We start from the raw sequence: 23,634 nt of genomic DNA on the forward strand, positions 1-23,634 counted from the left end.
ACAGGGTTAAAACAGAGAGGGGGGGCACTGATTTGGCGATATACATATATATTAAATGCTATATGGGAGGAACACTTATATAAGGGTTGTCCCTGTATAATTATAGCATTTTGGTGTGTGCTGGCAAACTCTCCCTCTGTCTCCCCAAAGGGCTAGTGGGTCCTGTCCTCTATCAGAGCATTCCCTATGTGTGTGCTGTATGTCGGTACGTGTGTGTCGACATGTATGAGGAAAATGTTGGTGAGGAGGCGGAGCAAATTGCCTGTAATGGTGATGTCACTCTCTAGGGAGTCGACACCGGAATGGATGGCTTACTTATGGAATTACGTGATAAGGTCAACACGCTGCAAGTGGGTTGACGACATGAGACGGCCGGCGAACAAATTAGTACCGGTCCAGGCGTCTCAGACACCATCAGGGGCTTGTAAAAACGCCCATTTACCTCAGTCGGTCGACATAGACCCAGACACGGACACTGATTTCAGTGTCGACGGTGAAGAAACAAACGTATTTTCCTTTAGGGCCACACGTTAAGGGCAATGAAGGAGGTGTTACATATTTCTGATACTCCAAGTACCACAAAGAAGGGTATTATATGTGAGGTGAAAAAACTACCTGTAGTTTTTCCTGAATCAGATAAATTAAATGAAGTGTGTGATGATGCGTGGGTTTCCCCCGATAGAAAATTATTGGCGGTATACCCTTTCCCGCCAGAAGTTAAGGCGCATTGGGAAACACCCCTCAGGGTGGATAAGGCGCTCACATGCTTATCAGAAAAATATCCTAAAAAGTATACACACACATGCTGGTGTTATACTGTGACCAGCGATCGCCTCAGCCTGGATGTGCAGAGCTGAGGTGGCTTGGTCGGATTCCCTGACTAAAAATATTGATACCCTTGACAGGGACAGTATTTTATTGACTATAGAGCATTTAAATTATGCATTTCTATATATACGAGATGCGCAGAGGGATATTTGCACTCTGGCATCAAGAGTAAATGCGATGTCCATATCTGCAAGAAGATGTTTATGGACACGACAGTGGTCAGGGGATGCAGATTCCAAACGGCACAAAGATGTATTGCCGTATAAAAGGGGAGGAGTTATTTGGGGTCGGTCCATGGGACCTGGTGGCCACGGCAACTGCTGGAAGATCCACCGTTTTTTTTACCCTAAGTCACATCTCTGCAGAAAAAGACACCGTCTTTTCAGCCTCAGTCTTTTCGTCCCTATAAGATATCTGCCCAGGGATAGAGGAAAGGGAAGAAGACTGCAGCAGGCAGTCCATTCCCAGTAACAGAAGCCCTCCACCGCTTCTACTAAGTTCTCAGCATGACGCTGGGACCGTACAGGACCCCTGGATCCTACAAGTAGTATCAAAGGGGCACAGATTGGAATGTCGAGGCGTTTCCCCCCTCGCAGGTTCCTGTAGTCTGCTGTACCAATGTCCCCCTCCGACAGGGAGGCAGTATTGAAAACAATTCACAAGCTGTATTCCCAGCAGGTGATAATAAAATTACCCCTCCTACAACAAGGAAAGGGGTATTGTTCCACACTATAGGGTGGTACTGAAGCCAGAAGGCTAGGTGAGACCGATTCTAAATCTGAAAAATTTGAACACTTACAGGGGTTCAAATCCAGATGGAGTCACTCAGAGCAGTGATAGCGAACTGGGAACAAGGGGACTATATGGTGTCCCGGGACATCAGGGATGCTTACCTCCATGTCCCAAAATTTGCTTTTCTCACCAAGGGTACCTCAGGTTCGTGGTACAGAACTGTCACTATCAGTTTCAGACGATGCCGTTGGAGTGTCCAAGGCACCCCGGGTCTTTACCAAGGTAATGACCGAAATGAGGATTCGTCTTCAAAGAAAATGGACGACCTCCTGATAAGAACAAGGTCCAGAGAACAGTTGGAGGTCGGAGTAGCACTATCTCAAGTAGTTCTACGACAGCACGGGTGGATTCTAAATATTCCAAAACCGCAGTTCCGACGACACGTCTGCTGGTCCTAGGGATGATTCTGGACACAGTCCAGGAAAAGGGTGTTTCTCCCAGAGGAGAAAGCCAGGGAGTTATCCGAGCTAATCGGGATCCTCCTAAAACCAGGAAAAGTGTCAGTGCATCATTGCACAAGAGTCCTGGTAAAAAATGGTGGCTTATTACGAAGCGCTTCCATTCGGCAGATTTCACGCAAGAACTCTTCAGTGGGATCTGCTGGACAAATGGTCCGGATCGCATCTTCAGATGCATCAGCGGATAACCCTATATCCAAGGACAAGGGTGTCTCTCCTGTGGTGATTACAGAGTGCTCATCTTCTAGAGGGCCGCAGATTCGGCATTCAGGATTGGATGCTGGTAACCACGGAGGCCAGCCTGAGAGGCTGGGGAGCAGTCACACAGGGAAAAAATTTCCAGGGAGTGTGATCAAGTCTGGAGAATTCTCTCCACTAAATATACTGGAGCTAAGAGCAAATTTGTAATGCTATAAGCTTAGCAAGGCCTCTGCTTCAAGGTCAGCCGGTATTGATCCAGTGGGATAACATCACGGCAGTCGCCCACGTAAACAGATAGGGCGGCACAAGAAGCAGGAGGGCAGTGGTCAAAACTGCAAGGATTTTTCGCTAGACGGAAAATCATGTGATAGCACTGTCAGCAGTGTTCATTCCGGGAGTGGACGACTGGGAAGCAGACTTCCTCAGCAGGCACGACCTCCACCCGGGAGAGTGGGAACTTCATCGGGAAGTTTTCCGCATGATTGTGAACCGTTGGGAAAGACCAAAGGTGGAAATGATGGCGTCCCGCCCGAACAAAAAACGGGACAGGTATTGCGCCAGGTCACGAGACCTTCAGGCGATAGCTGTGGACGTCCTGGTAACACCGTGGGTGTAACAGTCGGTGTATGTGTTCCCTCTTCTGCTTCTCATAACCAAGGTATTGAGAATTATAAGACGTAGAGGAGTAAGAACTATACTCGTGGCTCCGGATTGGCCAAGAGGGACTTGGTACCCGGAACTTCAAGAGATGCTCACAGAGGACTAATGGCCTCGGGAGCTAAGATGGGATTTGCTTTCAGCAAGAACCATGTCTGTTCCAAGAGGAACCGTGGCATCTGCCTCTAAGAAAGGACCTGCTCCAGCAGGGACCTTGTCTGTTCCAAGACTTACCGCGACTGCGTTTGACGGCATGGCGGTTGAACACCGGATCCTAAGGGAAAAGGCATTCCGGAAGAGGTCATACCTACCCTGGTCAAAGCCAGGAAGGAGGTGACCACACAACGTTATCACCACATGTGGTGAAAATATGTTGCGTGGGTGAGGCCAGGAAGGCCCCACGAAAAAAATTTCAACTAGGTCGATTTCTGCACTTCCTGAAAACAGGAGTGTCTATGAGCCTCAAATTGGGGTCCATTAAGGTTCAAGTTTCGGCCCTGTAGATTTTCTTCCAGAAAAAATTGGCTTCAGTTCCTGAAGTCCAGACGTTTGTCAAGGGAGTATTGCATATACAGCCCCTTGTGTGCCTCCAGTGGCACCGTGGGATCTCAACGTAGTGTTGGGATTCCTCAAATCATATTGGTTTGAACCGATCAAATCTGTGGATTTGAAATATCTCACATGGAAAGGGACCATGTTGTGGCCCTGGCCTCGGCCAGGCGATTGTCAGAATTGGGGGCTTTGTCTTAAAAAAAGCTCATATTTGTTTTTCTATTCGGACAGGGCAGAACTGCGGACTCGTCCCCAGTTTCTTCCTAAGGTGGTGTCAGCGTTTCGCCTGAAACAACATATTGTGGTGCCTGCGGCTACTAGGGACTTGGAGGACTCCAAGTTGCTAGACGTTGTCGGGGCCCTAAAAATAGATATATATATATATATATATTTCCAGGACGGCTGGAGTCAGAAAGTCTGACTTGCTGTTTATATTGTATGCACCCCAAAAGATGGGTGCTCCTGCTTCTAAGCAGACTATTGCTCGTTGGATTTGTAGTACAATTCAGTTTGCACAGTCTGTGGCAGGCCTGCCACAGCCAAAATCTGTCAATGCCCATTCCACAAGGAAGGTGGGCTCATCTTGGGCGGATGCCCGAGGGGGTCTCGGCTTTAAAATTTTGCCGAGCAGCTACGTGGTCAGGGGGGAACACGTTTGTAAAATTCTACAAATTTGATACCCTGGCTGAGGAGGACCTGGAGTTCTCTCATTCGGTGCTGCAGAGTCACCCGCACTCTCCCGCCCGTTTGGGAGCTTTGGTATAATCCCCATGGTCCTGACGGAGTCCCCAGCATCCACTAGGACGTTAGAGAAAATAAGATTTTACTTACCGATAAATCTATTTCTCGTAGTCCGTAGTGGATGCTGGGCGCCCATCCCAAGTGCGGATTGTCTGCATTACTTGTACATAGTTATTGTTACAAAAATCGGGTTATTATTGTTGTGAGCCATCTTTTTTAGAGGCTACTTCATTGTTATCATACTGTTAACTGGGTTCAGATCACAAGTTGTACGGTGTGATTGGTGTGGCTGGTTTGGGTCTTACCCGGGATTCAAGATCCTTCCTTATTGTGTACGCTCGTCCGGGCACAGTACCTAACTGAGGCTTGGAGGAGGGTCATAGGGGGAGGAGCCAGTACACACCATGTGATCCTAAAAGCTTGCTTTTGTGCCCTGTCTCCTGCGGAGCCGCTATTCCCCATGGTCCTGACGGAGTCCCCAGCATCCACTACGGACTACGAGAAATAGATTTATCGGTAAGTAAAATCTTATTTTTATATGGTCCTGGGCCACCACCCCATGGCATCCCTGCAAGTGCCCTGTGTCTCCCCAGGATGCCACAGCACAGAGCTTGGGAACCACTGGCCTAATCAATTATTGAATGTTATAATAGCGGCAGATTCAGAGATGGACGCTAATTCCTCCACCACTGCGTCTTTGTTTGCAGAGGCGTTGCAGAAATAAGCAAAAGCTACAGGAGGCATCTGTAATTAACAAGATGCCCACTGCCGGCTTCTGTGATGCGCTGCTGCAGCCGATACAGTGGAGAGAGATAAAGTACAAGCCAATCAGCTCCTAACAGCCATGTTACAAGTTGTGTTTGAAAAATGAAAGTTATGAGCTGATTGGTTGATACTTTCTCTCTGAGGCATAGACCCTACAGTCTCCAGATTGCGGGCACCAGTGGAGGCTATTTACTAAATATACAGTTGTGCTCATAAGTTTACATACCCTAGCAGAATTTGTGATTTTCTGCCCATTTGTCAGAGAATATGAATGATAACTCAGAAACTTTTCTTTCACTCATGGTTAGTGGTTGGGTGAAGCCATTTATTGTCAAACAACTGTTTACCCTTTTTAAATCATAATGACAACAGAAACTACCCAAATGACCCTGATCAAAAGTTTACATAACCCAGTTCTTAATACCGTGTATTGCCCCCTTTAACATCAATGGCAGCTTGAAGTCTTTTGTGGTAGTTGTGGAGGAGGCTCTTTATTTTCTCAGATGGTGAAGCTGCCCATTCTTCTTGGCAAAAAGCCTCCAGTTCCTGTAAATTCTTGGGCTGTCTTGCATGAACTGCAGGTTTGAGATCTCCCCAGAGTGGCTCAATGATATTGAGGTCAGGAGACTGAGATGGCCACTCCAGAACCTTCACTTTATTCTGCTGTAGCCAATGACAGGTGGACTTGGCCTTGTGTTTTGGATCATTGTCATGTTGGAACGTCCAAGTACGTCCCATGCGCAGCTTCCGGGCTGATGAGTGCAAATTTTTCTCCAGTATTTTCTGATAACATGCTGCATTCATCTTGCCATCAATTTTGACCAAGTTTCCAGTGCCTTTGTAGCTCACACATCCCCAAAACATCAGCGATCCACCTCCGTGTTTCACAGTAGAAATGGTGTACCTTTCATCATAGGCTTTGTTGACTCCTCTCCAAATGTAACGTTTATGGTTGTGGCCAAAAAGTTCAATTTTGGTCTCATCACCCCAAATGACTTTGTTACAGAAGTTTGAGGCTTGTCTCTGTGCTGTTTGGAGTATTGTAAGCGGGATGCTTTGTGGCATTTGCGTAGTAATGGCTTTCTTCTGGCACCTCGACCATGCAGCCCATTTTTCTTCAAATGCCTCCTTATTTTGCATCTTGAAAAACCACACCACTTTTTTTTCCTGTATTTCAGCTGAAGTTATTTGTGGATTTTTCTTTGCAGCCCGAACAATTTTTCTGGCAGTTGTGGCTGAAATTTTTGTTGGTCTACCTGACCGTGATTTTGTTTCCACAGAATCCCTCATTTTCCACTTCTTAATTAGAGTTTGAACACTACTGATTGGCATTCTCAATTGCTTGAATATCTTTTTATATCCCTTTCCTGTTTTATACAGTTCAATAACCTTTTCCGGCAGATCCTTTGACAATTCTTTTGCTTTCCCCATGACTCAGAATCCAGACACCTCAGTGCAGCACTTGATGAAAGATGCAAGGGTCTTTCAGGAGTCCAGAAACTCACTGACCTTTTATACACACACACTGATTACAAGCAAACAGATCACAGGTGAGGATGGTTACCTTTAGTAGCCATTCAAACCTGTTTGTGTCAACTTGTGTGCATGTTATCAAGCCAAAATCTCCAGGGTATGTAAACTTTTGATCAGGGTCATTTGGGTAGTTTCTGTTGTCATTATGATTTAAAAAAAGAGTAAACACAGTTGTTTGACAATAAAAGGCTTCACCCAACCACTAACCATTAGTGAAAGAAAAGTTTGTGAGTCATCATTCATATTCTCTGACAAATGGCCAGAAAATCACAAATTCTGCTAGGTTATGTAAACTTATGAGCACAACTGTGTGTGTGTGTGTGTGTGTGTGTGTGTGTGTGTGTATATATATATATATATATATACATATATATATATATGGGACTGGGGGGGGGGGTATGTGCCACTGAGAATATGTGGAAATAAATATAAGGTGAGTGAGAGATGACAGCTATGATTGTACCTGTTCCTCACAATTTGACCCTTCTTGCTAATAATTTAAGCAATACAGTAGCAGCCCATCTGATCCAGGATACAGGGGAGATGATCTGTACACTCCTCATACTTATCAATTACCTTAGGGCCTGGTTCATGTTTGTAAGTAAAGCAAAAAAGCAATCAACTGGGCAAAACCATGCTGCACTGCAGGAGGGGTAGATGTAACATGTGCGGAGAAATTTACATTTGGGTGGGGTTTGTTCAAAAGTAAATCTAAACTGCAGTGTAAAAATAAAGCTAGGTAACATTTGTGGGCTACATGTAAAAGCAGCCAGTATTTACTCTGCACATAAAAATAATAAATGTATTTGCTCCCCTTGCATGGCAGCGTGGTTTGTCCCAGACACAAAGTTGCATGTTTTTTTTGCTTTACAAACATGAATCAGTCCTTCAGTACAGAGACCTTCTTAACCACTTAACTGAAGATTTCCACCCCCCCCAAAAACGCTCAGAAATTGTAAATTTTTTATGAGGGAATTAGGTGAAGAACATTTATATAAACTTATCCAAAATAATTTTATTTAAAAAAAATATAAAATAAATATATTCTTTCTTTTTTCTATTTGTAAATTTTTTCCCCCCAAACATCGGAGCATCAGTCGTCACCATCGGAACACCGCGGCCATTGCAAACATAGCAACTATCATTTTAAAAGCTGGTACAGCCACCAAATACACAGGGGTGGCTTTGGGGGGGTGGGGGGGGGGGGGGGGGGGGGGGTTAATTTACACTTTCCCAGAGGCTGCTGTCTATCTGACTGGCCGCATCATGTGTGACTAGGTTGTATAAAGCACTTGCAGGTGTGGTCGCATCTGATGCGACCATACCAGTCAAGTGGTTAAATTATGATGCACTAGAGCAGTGATGGCTAACCTTGACACTCCAGCAATTGTTAAACTACATATCCCAGCATTCCCTGCTACAGTTTTGTTATTTGGCCATGCTAAAACTGATGCAGGGCATGCTGGGATGTGTAGTTCAAAAACAGCTGGAGTGTCAAGGTTAGCCATCAAGGCACTAGAGTATCAGCATTTTTCTATGGCACACTTAATCCAAAAGTTTTTTTTATAGAGAAATTCAGTAATTTGTGCTCATCTGTCATCCTTAGGGTCAGTTTTGAGGTGTGGGACAAGGTTGCACTTGTCTTTATCCACATATTTTATGATTGCCAGCCACCAGCGCACTGGGGTCTTTATAATGGGTGTAGTGTTTGTGGTGTACACGGGCCCCTGAGTCCAGGGGGGCCCACACCCTACACACTGCACCTGTTTTTTTAATGATTGCCCCCTGGAGTCCCACACCGATGGCGGCAGTGCTGCAGAAATCACCTGAAAAGGGCAGCTGCGCCATTTATTCAGAGATCTGCGCATGCGCAGCGGCAGAGAGGAGGAGGCCCGGATGGAGGAGGCTGCACACAGGCCTCCCCCTCTCTTAAAATGGTAGATGCTAGATTCAAGTGGCCTAAGGGACCTTTTACGTAGGTGGGAGGAGGCACGACACAAGGGAGAGGAGCTAGGCCAGCGGGATAGTTCCTCAACTGTCCACGCCAGCAACTATTACCTTTAGTAATCAGGTGGTGAGCGAAACAGAACGATGTGAGCCACTGAGCCCGAAGCATGGCGATTGGAGCGAGCCAGCGAGGGTACTTTTCGAGTACCCTGTTCGGCCGTAGCTCCTCCCCCTGGTGACGTGTCTCCTCCCATAGTGACGTCAGAAGGTCCCTTCTCCCACTCCAATTTAGAACCAACCCTCTTAAAATGCCCCTGCACAAGCCTGGTTCTGCCTCTTACCTGGATTATATTTAAATTCAGTTGGTCCTGGAGCAACATCGCGTGGCACTCCTGCAAGTGACCCGTGGCACCCAGTTTGGGAATCACTGCCTTTGTACCTAGATGTACTGTGGAGTAGGGCTAGTTTCAGCTGGGGGGTCTGACTATATTACGCAATGTTCGTAATATGTAGGTCTTTTCAGGACCAATAAATACAGAAGGAAATGCTGTAGGCTTTTACAGGGCCAGCTATCATAAAAATGAATACTTTGTGCTATTGCCCTTCAACCATTTATAATATTCTACCATTAATTATTACTGGATCAGGGATTTCAGTGATAATGCAGGTCCATGGGAATTTTCTTCTGTCCTTGCACTCTAGCAATCTTGGTGACAAATGTGCTTATGATATGTTAGTTCAAGCTGGATTTGCAGGTTTACAAACTTGGAGCCTTTCTATCCATAGCCAATGCATGTTAGCCATGGATTCTGAAATGCTTAGCATGTAAGGCCATGTGTGCTCGAGAGTGGGATCAGCATGGAAGAAATGTGCCCAGAACCAGACACCAAAGTCTGCATGTGGGTGTCTGTCAGATGATGTTACAGCTGTTGATGCTAGGAAAGCAACCAATATGATGCAAGCATTTTCTAGCCTGTAATATCAGTGTATAATGTTGCACAGGCAATTGATAGTGAGTACATGTCAGCATACATTGCAAAACCAGGATCGCTCCCTCAGTTTATGCATTGCATCCAGGCTTCCGCCAAGGTGCATGTGTTTGTGGAACAAGATTTGCAGCGAGCAGCGGTCTGGGAAGGCTTTGGGGAGTTGTTGGGTGAAGTAAGAACGTTCCGTATAAAGTAGAGCATATGCTGTTAGTGCAAAATCAAGATCTTCTTTTGCAGAGTGTGATTAGTGAACCGAGATAGAGGGATGGAGCGAGTCGTTCCTCACCATTACAGTGTGGCGCATGATAATTTTCCCTATGCTGTAAGGATTTGACTTTTGCATATGTAAACGGCTGTCGTTATAATTTTAATGGGACCTAATTTGAGACGCAGTTTTGCACTGCAGTGAGGAAGCCTTGTGCCTGATACAGAGGTGGACACAAATGCTGTCTCTACTGCGATCGCGCATGCAGCGGATATGTGGAAATATGCTAATGACACAGCCACTGTCTTGTGCACAGAGATGACCACTGCTGACGTCTCAGATCCGCAGTTTATGTATAAAAGACGCAACATCAGGTACATGGGTTGCACTTTGGTAGCAAAATGGAACATCTAAGCAAACCTATAGTTGCTCAGAATGTCTAAGTACAAGTGCTAATGATTTTGCAGTTGTAGGCTCAGACACACTTACATTTGTGTAGCCTCCCCCTTAACTTCCACAAATGGTCACTACCTTCCACTTACTTTGCAGATTAATCCACATTACATCCTCGGCCGCTGCTAATCAATCAGTCTGACTGACACATGTGCAACGCATAAACAATTGCTCAGCTGTCCTGTCAAGTCCACAAGGTCTCTGATAGGCACTACGTCCTATGAGGGGTGCGTATTACCATAACCTGTTTGGAGAAATGGGGGAGGGATGGGATCCCAAAGCAGCATATTGCCCAGTGCTCCATGGGCTCTGAAGGGGTGACAGTGGTGGAGGTCGGAGTTTGATGCCACAATTGCAGTTTAAAACTGTCTGTCTGTTGTTTATTTTCCACTGTAACATGCTTTTCCTTCACAGCACGTTAAGCTTTATGTGGGTGTTTTGAAAGCCTAAAATTATTATTTTACAGAACCTTATACAGTATGATATGAAGATATAAACAATTTGATTACTGAGCTGTGTTCCCTCTCAAGCTCCGTGGACTGCTGTACCCTGACGAATCATAGTCCTCGCCAGCTCTTTAACTTTAGAACAATACACAGTAGCAGAGCCATGCAGTGCTGTCATTATAGCAGCTGTGCACATCCACAACAAATGGGGAGGGGAAGGAGCCCATCCGCTTCCCCACACGTGATGCTTGGAGAGTGTCCTTTGCACTATGACCATCTAATTGTATTTAATTAGCTGGTCATATATCTTTTGTAGCTGTTAATAATTAATTTACATATGTACACAGGATATATATATATATATATATATATATATATATATAATTATCCACATCTGTCATCCTAAAGTAGCAGACAGTGTTTCACATTGACATTCACCAAATACCTAGCAGCCACCACCATGATCTCAGCCTGTCATATGTTGCAGCAGCTGCTTGCAGATGCAGCTGCTGGTATGTTTCCAACGCCTGCTCTCTGATCAGTATGTTTCTTTACAGACACAGATATATACATTGTACTGCTTTGTTAAGTTACTCCTTTTCTGGTACTTTTTTTTGCAACTAAACAGTAAAACCCTATAGATTTTAATGTGTACACTATATAAAGCATGAGGTAAAATACGTTGTCCAGTTTACATTCAGCTGTATCTTTAAAGTCTTTAATTACTTCTTCCAGGTATCCGTTTGGCAGGTCGACCCTACTTAGGTCGGCGGTCACTAGGTCGACCACTATTGGTCGACATTGACATGGTCGACACATGAAAATGGTTGAAACAGGGCAGGTCGACACATGAAAAGGTTGACATGGCTTTAAAAAAAACTTAAGATTTTTTTACTTTTTCATACTCTACCATCCACATGGACTACGATTGGGAATAATAACCGATTCGCTTGCCATGCAAGGGGACGCGGTACACTAATTGGGGTTCCTGGTCATGTTACGGAAAAAATGACACCAAAAACAGTAAATAAAAAAATCCACGTCGACATTTTCATGTGTCGACCAGTCACATGTCAATCATTTTCATGCAATATAATTTGTGATTTTATTGATTCAATACCCAGTGGTTATGGGTTTCTATAGATCAGTATAATAAATACTACTAATTAAGTCTGTTTGCGCTCTCTATTTTTTCTCTTTCTTCACTTGCAGGGGTGCCTTGGGTTGGTGGTCAAGGACCAATTCAAATTAGTTATGGTCAATGTAATGGGCAAAACCAGTGCTGCTGGCTTCCAATCATAAATATGTGGAAACCCACCACATAATTAAAGCTAAGGATGACATGTAAACACAATTTACTTCATGTAATATATTTTTAAAAATTTCTCAGTAAGAAACTTTTGACCTTGGGGTGCCATGAATATAATTCAGATACTCTAGGGTGCCATGATTCAAAAAGGTTTGGGAATCACTGCACTAGGGTTAATTTTGTTGGTGCCAATTAACATACCAGTTTATTTTGGGATTGTGGGAGGAAACCAGAGCACCCTGGAGGAAACCCACACAAGTACGGGGAGAATATACAGACTCCACATAGGGCCATGGTGGGAATCAAACCCATGAACTCAGTGCTGTGAGGCAGTAATGCTAACCATTACACCATCCCTACTGTGCAGTGTGCACACCCTTACACGCATAGCTTGTGTACGAACACCCTATTGCAGCTCAGTTACACCCATTCAGCTGTACGTAGAGATATGACTGAGGGGTGTAAGTAAGTAAATCACCCAAAAAGTTGAAGCATGTGCAGTGCTGAAAGTCAGGAGTTCTGTCCACACAACTTGAGTTGCTTGAGAAAAATGGCAGAATGCTTTCATGATACAGGTTGAGTATCCCATATCCAAATATTCCGAAATACAGAATATTCCGAAATACAGACTTTTTTGAGTGAGAGTGAAATAATGAAACCTTTGTTTTCTGATGGCTCAATGTACATAAACTTTGTTTAATACTCAAAGTTATTAAAAATATTGTATTAAATGACCTTCAGACTGTGTGCATAAGGTGTATATGAAACATAAATGAATTGAGTGAATGTACACACACTTTGTTTAATGCACAAAGTTATAAAAAATATTGGCTAAAATGACCTTCAGGCTGTGTGTATAAGGTGTATATGAGACATAAATGCATTCTGTGCTTAGATTTAGGTCCCATCACCATGATATCTCATTATGGTATGCAATTATTCCAAAATACGGAAAAATCCGATATCCAAAATTCCTCTGGTCCCAAGCATTTTGGATAAGGGATACTCAACCTGTATTAGAAAACAATATCAATGCATCTGTCTTGCACATGGTAATCATCTATGTCTATGTATTTTTCATGCTGATATATACTGTAAACGGCCCATGTTATTTTCACATTCTATGTTTTGCAAACAGTTTTTGTGCCACAGTAAATTGTCATTGGTTAATAAAAATAAAACATGTGTTGTAGTTCCTAGTGTTACTTACCCTCACCGTTACCAATAATGGTTCCTCCTCCAGTGCTCTACGCACTTTCTGTGCATACTGATTGGACAGAAGGTCTCCAAACACCAAGTGCTTTATCCATTTAAAGCAGGGATGGGGAACCTTCAGCCCTCCAGAAGTTGTTGAACTTCACATCACAGCGTGCCCTGCAACAATTTTAGCATGGCCAAATAGCAGAACTGTAGCAAGGCATGCTGGTATGTGTAGTTCAACAACAGCTGGCGGGCCAAAGGTTCCCCACCCCTGATTTAAAGGATCTCATGCTTTGCAGAATGTACCACTATTCTTGTGGTGCACAACATGGGAGCAGGTGGTCAATTGGTTAATTTGTCACAGTGATCGTTAAATCTGAAGTTCTCTAATGTCTAATAAATTGGGTACAAATTTTTAAATCTGCAAAACACTGTGATAAATCATTGCTGTTTAATTTCCTGTTATGGTGTTTCCTCTTGTAACTGTTGTGTGTTGGGATTCCTGTGTTGGTATTTCTTTTTTTTTTTGAGAAAAAGTTTTTATTGAATTTTATACTTTTAACAAGATATTCGTAAGGTAAACATTACATGTATCACACATTGGTACATATCGCAGTTAACTGTCAAATAGCAGCGGCAGAATATCTACCCATGTACAGCATCGAGTTAGTGAAGAATCAAACAGGCATGCATGCCTATGTATAGAGAGCTGTCAATAGATAGTGTAAAACATTTGGTATGTACCGTAGCTAAGGGCGAAGGAATAACTCTTAGTGAAGCATTATAGCTTATAAAAGAAGAACAAAGAGTAAACTTAACATTAGAAGTAGAAGAGAAAAGAGGCAAGGAGAGAGAAGAGAAAAGAAGGGAGGGAGGATTGGGAGGGGAGGTAAGGGAGGAATGGTCGGGCGGTCCCAGTCGCCTGGGCAGTGCGTCAGATTATCCTTAGTTGGATAGGGTATTGTGATGGTTCCCATTATCTTATATGGTAGTTAGTGGAGGTTCAGCACCGAAGTGTGACGTCCAGCGTGACCACGTATTGGTAAAATTATCTGGGGTGTCCCGGAGAACCGCTGTGTTGGTATTTCAATTGCCGGGATACTGGTGGTCATTCCGAGTTGATCGCTCGCTAGCAGTTTTTAGCAGCCGTGCAAACACTATGCCGCCTCCCACTGGGAGTGTATTTTAGCTTAGCAGAAGTGAGAATGAATGGATCGCAGAGTGGCTACAAAATATTTTTGTGCAGTTTCAGAGTAGCTTCAGACCTACTCAGCGCTTGCGATCACTTCAGACTGTTCAGTTCCGGTTTTGACGTCATGAACACGCCCTGCGTTCGCCCAGCCACGCCTGCGTTTTTCCGATCACTCCCTGAAAACGGTCATTTGACACCCAGAAACGCCCTCTTCCTGTCAATCACTCTGCGGCCAGCAGTGCGACTGAAAAGCTTCGCTAGAACCTGTGAGAAACTACATCGTTTGTTGTATTAGTACGACGCGCGTGTGCATTGCACCGCATATGCATGCGCAGAAGTGCCGTTATTTTGCCTCATCGCTGCACAGCGAACGAAAGCAGTTAGCGAACAACTCGGAATGACCACCACCGACCGGAACCCGTTTAATAACTCTGTAACAGGTTTACACTATATGATAAAGCTAATATTTCCCCCTTTGTTTCCCTACAGGTGTACATCATAAAAGTAACCTGGGCAGATTCCACATCACAGGTCATCTATAGAAGATACAGCAAATTCTTTGACCTTCAGGTACTTTTGTCAGTAACGTTTAATGCTGCAGGACAGGGATTCTTCTGTTTGTTCAACTACAATCTAAAACATTCTGCTCTAATTTATCAGCTTATACATACTTTAGTATATGTAAGAAAAATTCTTCAGTTATTATCCTGTAATAATTGTTCCATTATAGAGGCACAAACAATGAAGGCCAGGCACATTGAAAGGTCTGAACTTCCTACAGTTTGTGGGTTCCTACCAGAGATGGATGCAGCTAGATCTGCGTCCATCTCCTCACATGTTGGGGGCTGCCCAGCATGTGTAGCACCGCCTCACAATGCACCCGCAATTAAATTGCGGACACATCGAACTTAGGTTGACCCCGCGCTGTCAGGCGGCTGGCTGCCATTCTTTTAATCGAAGCGGCCGCTGTGACTTCGCGCAGCTGCCCCAAAAACCCTCCCGGATCACCCACGTTCGCCGCTCCGCGAACGCCCGCCACTGTCAATAACATTGCGGCCGCATTCTTATGGGATGGGGCCGCAATGTGAATGACTGCGCAGGTGCAATGCAGCCGCTGTACGCACGCAGTTTGCTGATATAGGCATACTGCGCTGCAGAAAGCAGCAGCGGCCAGCTCTGAATGAGCTCCAGAGTGCTGACTGGTGCTTCCCATTACCTGGTTTCTCTTAATATATCTTAGGAGTCCTGAATGCATTGAAGGGGTTAAAGAGCGATACAGTACTCTACACCCACAAACATTGCTAACTGTTTCCTCTACAAACACAGACTAAAGCCTGGCTTTATAGGCGCATGGGAGAGGATTGTGTGGGCTTTTGTTAACACGTTGAAAACCCTAGATCCATTTTCTGGGGCATGTTCCTTGGGTCTCCTGGCCTTTCCTGGTACATTTGAAAAAGTTCTCATCAGGCCAAGCCTGTCAATGGAGTCAGTGTTGTGGACAGGAAACGTCTGAGTATTGGAGAATGAGCCTTGAAAGCTGCTATTGATAAGTAAATGGATGCCTAGCGTCAATGGAAGGCACCCACCGCTTTAATGTTCTGTCCCGGACCATATTAAGAGAAGTTAATTAAGGATTATGGATTTAACCCCTCTTTTGCCACTGTAGTTGCTTTACTAGAGCAAACTGGCTGTTGTGTTTTTTTAATACAACATAGTAAATCAGGAGTACTGTATGTGTCAGCTGTGCAGGATTGCTACCCTCTGAGCAAGCGGTAATGGGAAGACAGGAGTGAGGTTTCAGCAGGAGACTCGGATCTGTAGGCAGCACAAGATCAGCTCAGCAAGGCGTTAGTGACTCAGAATAAAAGGGAATGAGTAAGGCTCTATGCTATGATGCATATTATTCCATATAGATATAGAGCTGCTGTGCATGCGGAGAGAAACACAGAGTAATTCAATGGGCAGTATGGTGGCAGTGATTAGCATAACTGCCTCACAGCAGTGAGGTCATCGGTTTGATTCCAAGCATGGCCTTATCTTTGTGGAGTTTATATGTTCTCCTGTGTTTATGTGGGTTCTGGTTTTCTTCTATACGCCAAAAACAAGTGGTAGGCTATTTGGCTGCTGATAAAATGGGAAGTGGTTACGATACTGTCGCACGGGTTCCCGGCGATCACATTGCAGGCGCCGGAAATCTCGCACAGCTCTACAGTGCTGGCGCCGAAATAGACTATTCTCCCTCTGTGGGCGTTCATGACACTCATAGAGGGAGAGTATAACCTGTGGCACACGGACCAAGCCACATTGCCTGCATCGTGGCGTGCACAGGGAGCCCGCTGTGGGCTTTCTATCGCTCTCCCCACTGCCGGCATACTGGTGGACGGGAGGCCGCTGACGGGGTAAGATGGCTGGCATCCCGGCCAATTGTATTTCATACTCAACCCGATAAAATGTGCCCTTGTTGTATGTGTGCCCATGTGGTAGGGAATATAGATTATAAACTGTACTGGGGCAGGGACTGATGTGTATGACTAAATAGTCCACGTAAAGTGCTGGGTAATATGTGTGTGGTATATAGATAACTGTTAATACATAAATATGTATATGCATGCTGTCTGGGCACATGTTAGTAAATCACTGTTAGGAAGTGGCTGGCTGCTGAAGGAATTGACTTTAGCATCCCTATAAGGATAAGCTGGGTCATTTATTTCTCTGCTCAGCTCTGTTTAGGATGCTGTACATGGAAGCAGATCCCAGGCTGACCGGGGTAGGTCGGGAGGAGGTGTGGGTGGCCACACTCTCTCTGCAGCATGTAGCCCCAGTATTGGCAATAGGGTGTGGCCGGCACCCACATGCTCAACCATGCCCCCAAGTTCCTGGCCCTTGCAGATCTCCCGGCTGCCCTGCATGGAAGTACTTGTTTGACCAGCATACTGTAGTTCTGCAAGACTCATCCATAATTTTATAAATGACATTCCTTTAACTGCAGGCAAATAGCTGGGAAGGTTAGGGCTTGTTTAATAAGACGTTAGATAGTTCAAGTCATTGTTTTGTAAATAAGCATTTCACCATCAGATATGTTGTAATGGCAATATGTTATTATAATGTGTAATATTAAATAGTCCTGCTTAAACTTGCAAATTGCATGTTCTCCGCTTTTGACGGTTAATTATGGCTGGTAAGGTATTCTCCTTACTAGGCTACCAGCCTGTACTCCTGAGATCCTGACATGAGCTTCTCCAGATGAGGCATCTGGTTGGCGGAGCTGGGTTTGTGAAATCACTGCTAGGGCACCCTTCCTTAGGCTGAGCTCATCAATACTTTTCTAGAAGTTGCTGAATCACTTTTGCAGGCAAAATATTATTTTTATTTGCTGTAATCTGGTGACACACAGGCCAGCAATGTGTCTGGATATGATGGACAGGATCTTTTTCCCATCTGGCACATATATAGGTGGCTGTGTAGGCTGGGGTTCCGGGTCACACGTGACAATGGGGGTCATTCCGAGTTGATCGCTCGTTAGCTGTTTTTAGCAGCCGTGCAAACGCTATGCCGCTGCCCACTGGGAGTGTCTTTTAGCTTATCAGAAGTGCGAACGAAAGGATTGCAGAGCGGCTACAAAAAAAATGTGTGCAGTTTCAGAGTAGCTCCAGACCTACTCAGCGCTTGCGATCACTTCAGACTGTTCAGTTCCGGATTTGACGTCACAAACACGCCCTGCGTTCTCCCAGCCACGCCTGCGTTTTTCCTGGCATGCCTGCGTTTTTCTGAACACTCCCTGAAAACGGTCAGTTGACACCCAGAAACGCCCTCTTCCTGTCAATCACTCTGCGGCACGTCGCGCGAGCACATTGCGCCGCATACGCATGTGCAGAAGTGCCGCTTTTTCACTTAATCGCTGCGCTGCGAACATTTTTATCTAGCGATCAACTCGGAATGACTCCCAATGTCCTTAGATGACTGTGTATTACTAGTAATGGGACAAGGAGAAAAGTCCCAACCTATGATTTCCTGAAGTTGCTGAATCTGAAATTTAATTTCAGTGACGTGTTATCCTCTACTTTCACCCATTGGGATTATTGTTCCTCAAAACAACAGAACAGGTTCATTGTCTCAGCCCCCACAGTACAAGCCTCTTGTTGTTAAGAATAACATCCTAAGGGGTAGATGTATTTATGCTTCCATTGAGATAAAGTGGAGAAGTTGCCCATAGCAACGAATCAGCTTTTGCCATTTTATAGACTGTGCAAGATAAATCAAAGCTAGCTTATTGGTTTTTCTCTAACGTCCTAAGTGGATGCTGGGAACTCCGTAAGGACCATGGGGAATAGCGGCTCCGCAGGAGACTGGGCACAACTAAAGAAAGCTTTAGGACTACCTGGTGTGCACTGGCTCCTCCCTCTATGACCCTCCTCCAGACCTCAGTTAGAATTTTGTGCCCGGCCGAGCTGGATGCACACTAGGGGCTCTCCTGAGCTCTTAGAAAGAAAGTAATATTTAGGTTTTTTATTTTCAGTGAGATCTGCTGGCAACAGACTCACTGCTACGAGGGACCTAGGGGAGAGAAGCGAACCTACCTGCTTGCAGCTAGCTTGGGCTTCTAGGCTACTGGACACCATTAGCTCCAGAGGGATCGAACACAGGCCCAGCCTCGGTCGTCCGGTCCCAGAGCCGCGCCGCCGTCCCCCTAGCAGAGCCAGAAGCAAGAAGACGTTCCTGGAAATCGGCGGCAGAAGACTTCGGTCTTCATTAAGGTAGCGCACAGCACTGCAGCTGTGCGCCATTGCTCCCCAGGCACACCACATACTCCGGTCACTGATGGGTGCAGGGCGCTGGGGGGGGGGGGGGGGGGCGCCCTGGGCTGCAATATAAGTACCTTACTTGGCAAATTAACACATAATATAGCCTTTAAGACTATATATGTGTAAAATCCCCTGCCATAACTGTATAAAAAAAGCGGGAGAAGCCCACCGGAAAAGGGGCGGGGCTATCTCTCTCAGCACACTGGCGCCATTTTCCCTCACAGCTCCGCTGGAAGGATCGCTCCCCAGGCTCTCCCCTGCAGTTCCAGACTACATAGGGTAAAAAAGAGAGGGGGGGGGGGCACTAAATTTAGGCACAATCTGTGATATATAAGCAGCTATAAGGGGTAAAATCACTGTGTAGTGTGTATCCCTGTTTTATATAGCGCTCTGGTGTGTGCTGGCATACTCTCTCTCTGTCTCCCCAAAGAGCTTTGTGGGGTCCTGTCCTCAGTCAGAGCATTCCCTGTGTGTGTGCGGTGTGTCGGTACGGCTGTGTCGACATGTTTGATGATGAGGCTTATGTGGAGGCGGAGCAGGTGCCGATAAATGTGATGTCACCCCCTGTGGGGTCGACACCTGAGTGGATGGATATGTGGAAGGAATTACGCGACAGTGTCAACTCCTTACATAAAAGGTTTGACGACATATCAGATGTGGGACAGCCGGCTTCTCAGCCCGTGCCTGCCCAGATGTCTCAAAAGCCATCAGGGGCTCTAAAACGACCGCTACCTCAGATGGCAGACACAGATGTCGACACAGATACTGACTCCAGTGTCGACGATGATGAGACTAGTGTACATTCCAATAGAGCCACACGTTACATGATTACGGCAATGAAAAATGTGTTGCACATTCCTGATATTACCCCAGGTACCACAAAAAAGGGTATTATGTTTGGGGAGAAAAAACTATCAGTGGTTTTTCCCCCTTCTGATGAATTAAATGAAGTGTGTGAAGAAGCGTGGGCTTCCCCCGATAAGAAACTAGTAATTTCTAAAAAGTTACTAATGGCGTACCCTTTCCCGCCAGAGGATAGGTCACGTTGGGAGACATCCCCTAGGGTAGATAAAGCGCTCACACGCCTGTCAAAGAAGGTGGCTCTACCGTCTCCGGACACGGCCGCCCTAAAGGAGCCTGCTGATAGGAAGCAGGAGGCTATCCTGAAGTCTGTTTATACACACTCAGGTATTATACTGAGACCAGCTATTGCTTCAGCATGGATGTGCAGTGCTGCAGCTGCGTGGTCAGATTCCCTGTCAGAAAATATTGATACCTTAGACAGGGACACTATATTGCTAACCATAGAGCATATTAAAGACGCAGTCTTATACATGAGAGATGCACAGAGGGATATTTGCCGGCTGGCATCTAAAATAAGTGCAATGTCCATTTCTGCCAGGAGGGGTTTATGGACTCGGCAGTGGACAGGGGATGCAGATTCTAAAAGGCACATGGAAGTTTTGCCTTACAAGGATGAGGAGTTGTTTGGGGATGGTCTCTCGGACCTCGTTTCCACAGCGACAGCTGGGAAGTCAGCATTTTTACCCCATGTTCCCTCACAGCCAAAGAAAGCACCGTATTATCAGGTACAGTCCTTTCGGCCCCAGAAAGGCAAGCGGGTTAAAGGCGCGTCCTTTCTGCCCAGAGGCAGAGGTAGAGGAAAAAAGCTGCAGCATACGGCCAGTTCCCAGGAACAAAAGCCCTCCCCCGCTTCCTCTAAGTCCACCGCATGACGCTGGGGCTCCACAGGCGGAGCCAGGTACGGTGGGGGCCCGTCTCAAGAACTTCAGCGACCAGTGGGCTCGCTCACGGGTGGATCCCTGGATTCTACAAGTAGTATCTCAGGGGTACAAGCTGGAATTCGAGACGTCTCCCCCTCGCCGTTTCCTCAAATCTGCCTTGCCAACAGCTCCCCCGGACAGGGAGGCAGTGCTGGAGGCAATTCACAAGCTGTATTCGCAGCAGGTGATAGTCAAGGTACCCCTCCTTCAACAAGGAAGGGGTTACTATTCCACAATGTTTGTGGTACCGAAACCGGACGGTTCGGTGAGACCCATTTTAAATTTGAAATCCTTGAACACCTATATAAAAAGGTTCAAGTTCAAGATGGAATCGCTCAGGGCGGTTATTTCAAGCCTGGAGGAAGGGGATTACATGGTATCACTGGACATCAAGGATGCTTACCTACATGTCCCCATTTACCTTCCTCACCAGGAGTACCTCAGATTTGTGGTACAGGACTGTCATTACCAATTCCAGACGTTGCCGTTTGGTCTGTCCACGGCACCGAGGGTATTTACCAAGATAATGGCCGAAATGATGATACTCCTTCGAAAAACGGGAGTTTTAATTATCCCATACTTGGACGATCTCCTTATAAAGGCGAGGTCCAGGGAGCAGTTGTTGGTCGGGGTAGCACTATCTCGGGAGGTGCTACAACAGCACGGTTGGATTCTAAATATTCCAAAGTCACAGCTGGTTCCTACGACACGTCTACTGTTTCTGGGGATGGTTCTGGACACAGTCCGGTTCCCATCTTCAGATGCCTCGGCTGATAACCCTGTCTCCAAGGACCAGGGTGTCTCTGCTGTGGTGGCTGCAGAGTGCTCATCTTCTGGAGGGCCGCAGATTCGGCATACAGGACTGGGTCCTGGTGACCACGGATGCCAGCCTTCGAGGCTGGGGGCAGTCACACAGGGAAGAAACTTCCAAGGGCTATGGTCAAGCCAGGAGATTTCCCTACACATAAATATTCTGGAACTAAGGGCCATCTACAATGCCCTAAGTCAGGCAAGACCCCTGCTTCAAAACCAGCCGGTACTGATCCAGTCAGACAACATCACGGCAGTCGCCCATGTAAACCGACAGGGCAGCACGAGAAGCAGGATGGCGATGGCAGAAGCCACAAGGATTCTCCGATGGGCGGAAAATCACGTGTTAGCACTGTCAGCAGTGTTCATTCTGGGAGTGGACAACTGGGAAGCAGACTTCCTCAGCAGGCACGACCTCCACCCGGGAGAGTGGGGACTTCATCCAGAAGTCTTTCAGCTGATTGTAAATCGCTGGGAACGGCCACAGGTGGACATGATGGCGTCCCGCCTCAACAAAAAGCTAGAAAGATATTGCGCCAGGTCAAGAGACCCTCAGGCAATAGCTGTGGACGCTCTAGTGACACCGTGGGTGTACCAGTCGGTTTATGTGTTCCCTCCTCTTCCTCTCATACCCAAGGTACTGAGGATAATAAGGCGAAGAGGAGTAAGAACTATACTCATTGTTCCGGATTGGCCAAGAAGAGCTTGGTACCCAGAACTTCAAGAAATGATCTCAGAGGATCCATGGCCTCTGCCGCTCAGTCAGGACCTGCTGCTGCAGGGGCCCTGTCTGTTCCAAGACTTACCGCGGCTGCGTTTGACGGCATGGCGGTTGAACGCCGGATCCTGAAGGAAAAGGGCATTCCGGAGGAAGTCATCCCTATGCTGATTAAAGCTAGGAAAGAAGTGACCGCAAACCATTATCACCGCATATGGCGAAAATATGTTGCGTGGTGTGAGGCCAGGAAGGCCCCAACGGAGGAATTTCAGCTGGGCCGTTTTCTGCACTTCCTACAGTCAGGGGTGACTATGGGCCTAAAATTGGGTTCCATTAAGGTCCAGATTTCGGCTCTATCGATTTTCTTCCAGAAAGAACTGGCTTCACTACCTGAAGTTCAGACATTTGTTAAGGGAGTGCTGCATATTCAGCCCCCTTTTGTGCCCCCAGTGGCACCTTGGGATCTCAACGTGGTGTTGAATTTCCTAAAGTCACATTGGTTTGAGCCACTTAAAACCGTGGATTTAAAATATCTCACGTGGAAAGTGGTCATGCTGTTGGCCTTGGCTTCGGCCAGGCGTGTGTCAGAATTGGCGGCTTTATCATGTAAAAGCCCTTATCTGATTTTCCATATGGATAGGGCGGAATTGAGGACTCGTCCCCAATTTCTCCCAAAGGTGGTTTCAGCTTTTTATTTGAACCAGCCTATTGTGGTGCCTGCGGCTACTCGTGACTTGGAAGATTCCAAGTTGCTGGACGTAGTCCGGGCCCTAAAAATCTATGTTTCCAGGACAGCTGGAGTCACAAAGACTGACTCGCTATTTATCCTGCATGCACCCAACAAGTTGGGTGCGCCTGCTTTAAAGCAGACTATTGCTCGCTGGATCTGTAGCACGATTCAACTTGCACATTCTGCGGCGGGACTGCCGCATCCTAAATCTGTAAAAGCCCATTCCACGAGGAAGGTGGGCTCTTCTTGGGCGGCTGCCCGAGGGGTCTCGGCTTTACAACTTTGCCGAGCAGCTACTTGGTCGGGGTCAAACACATTTGCTAAATTCTACAAGTTTGATACCCTGGCTGAGGAGGACCTAGAGTTCGCTCTTTCGGTGCTGCAGAGTCGTCCGCACTCTCCCGCCCGTTTGGGAGCTTTGGTATAATCCCCATGGTCCTTACGGAGTTCCCAGCATCCACTTAGGACGTTAGAGAAAATAAGATTTTACTCACCGGTAAATCTATTTCTCGTAGTCCGTAG

At 46.1% G+C, this 23,634-nt stretch overlaps 1 protein-coding gene across 6 annotated transcripts in view; it reads left to right on the forward strand.

Moving 5' to 3' along the window:
- The window catches only part of SH3PXD2A (SH3 and PX domains 2A), a 530,104-nt gene that overhangs the window by 81,462 nt on the left and 425,008 nt on the right, over positions 1-23,634 (forward strand). For all 6 annotated transcript variants that reach the window (XM_063961980.1, XM_063961976.1, XM_063961978.1 and 3 more), the window contains exon 2: positions 14,758-14,838. In XM_063961980.1, the coding sequence (XP_063818050.1) occupies positions 14,758-14,838 (81 nt within the window). The remainder of the gene's footprint in view (positions 1-14,757; positions 14,839-23,634) is intronic.

The sequence above is a fragment of the Pseudophryne corroboree genome, chromosome 3, assembly GCF_028390025.1.
Source record: "Pseudophryne corroboree isolate aPseCor3 chromosome 3, aPseCor3.hap2, whole genome shotgun sequence".
Taxonomy (NCBI): domain Eukaryota; kingdom Metazoa; phylum Chordata; class Amphibia; order Anura; family Myobatrachidae; genus Pseudophryne; species Pseudophryne corroboree.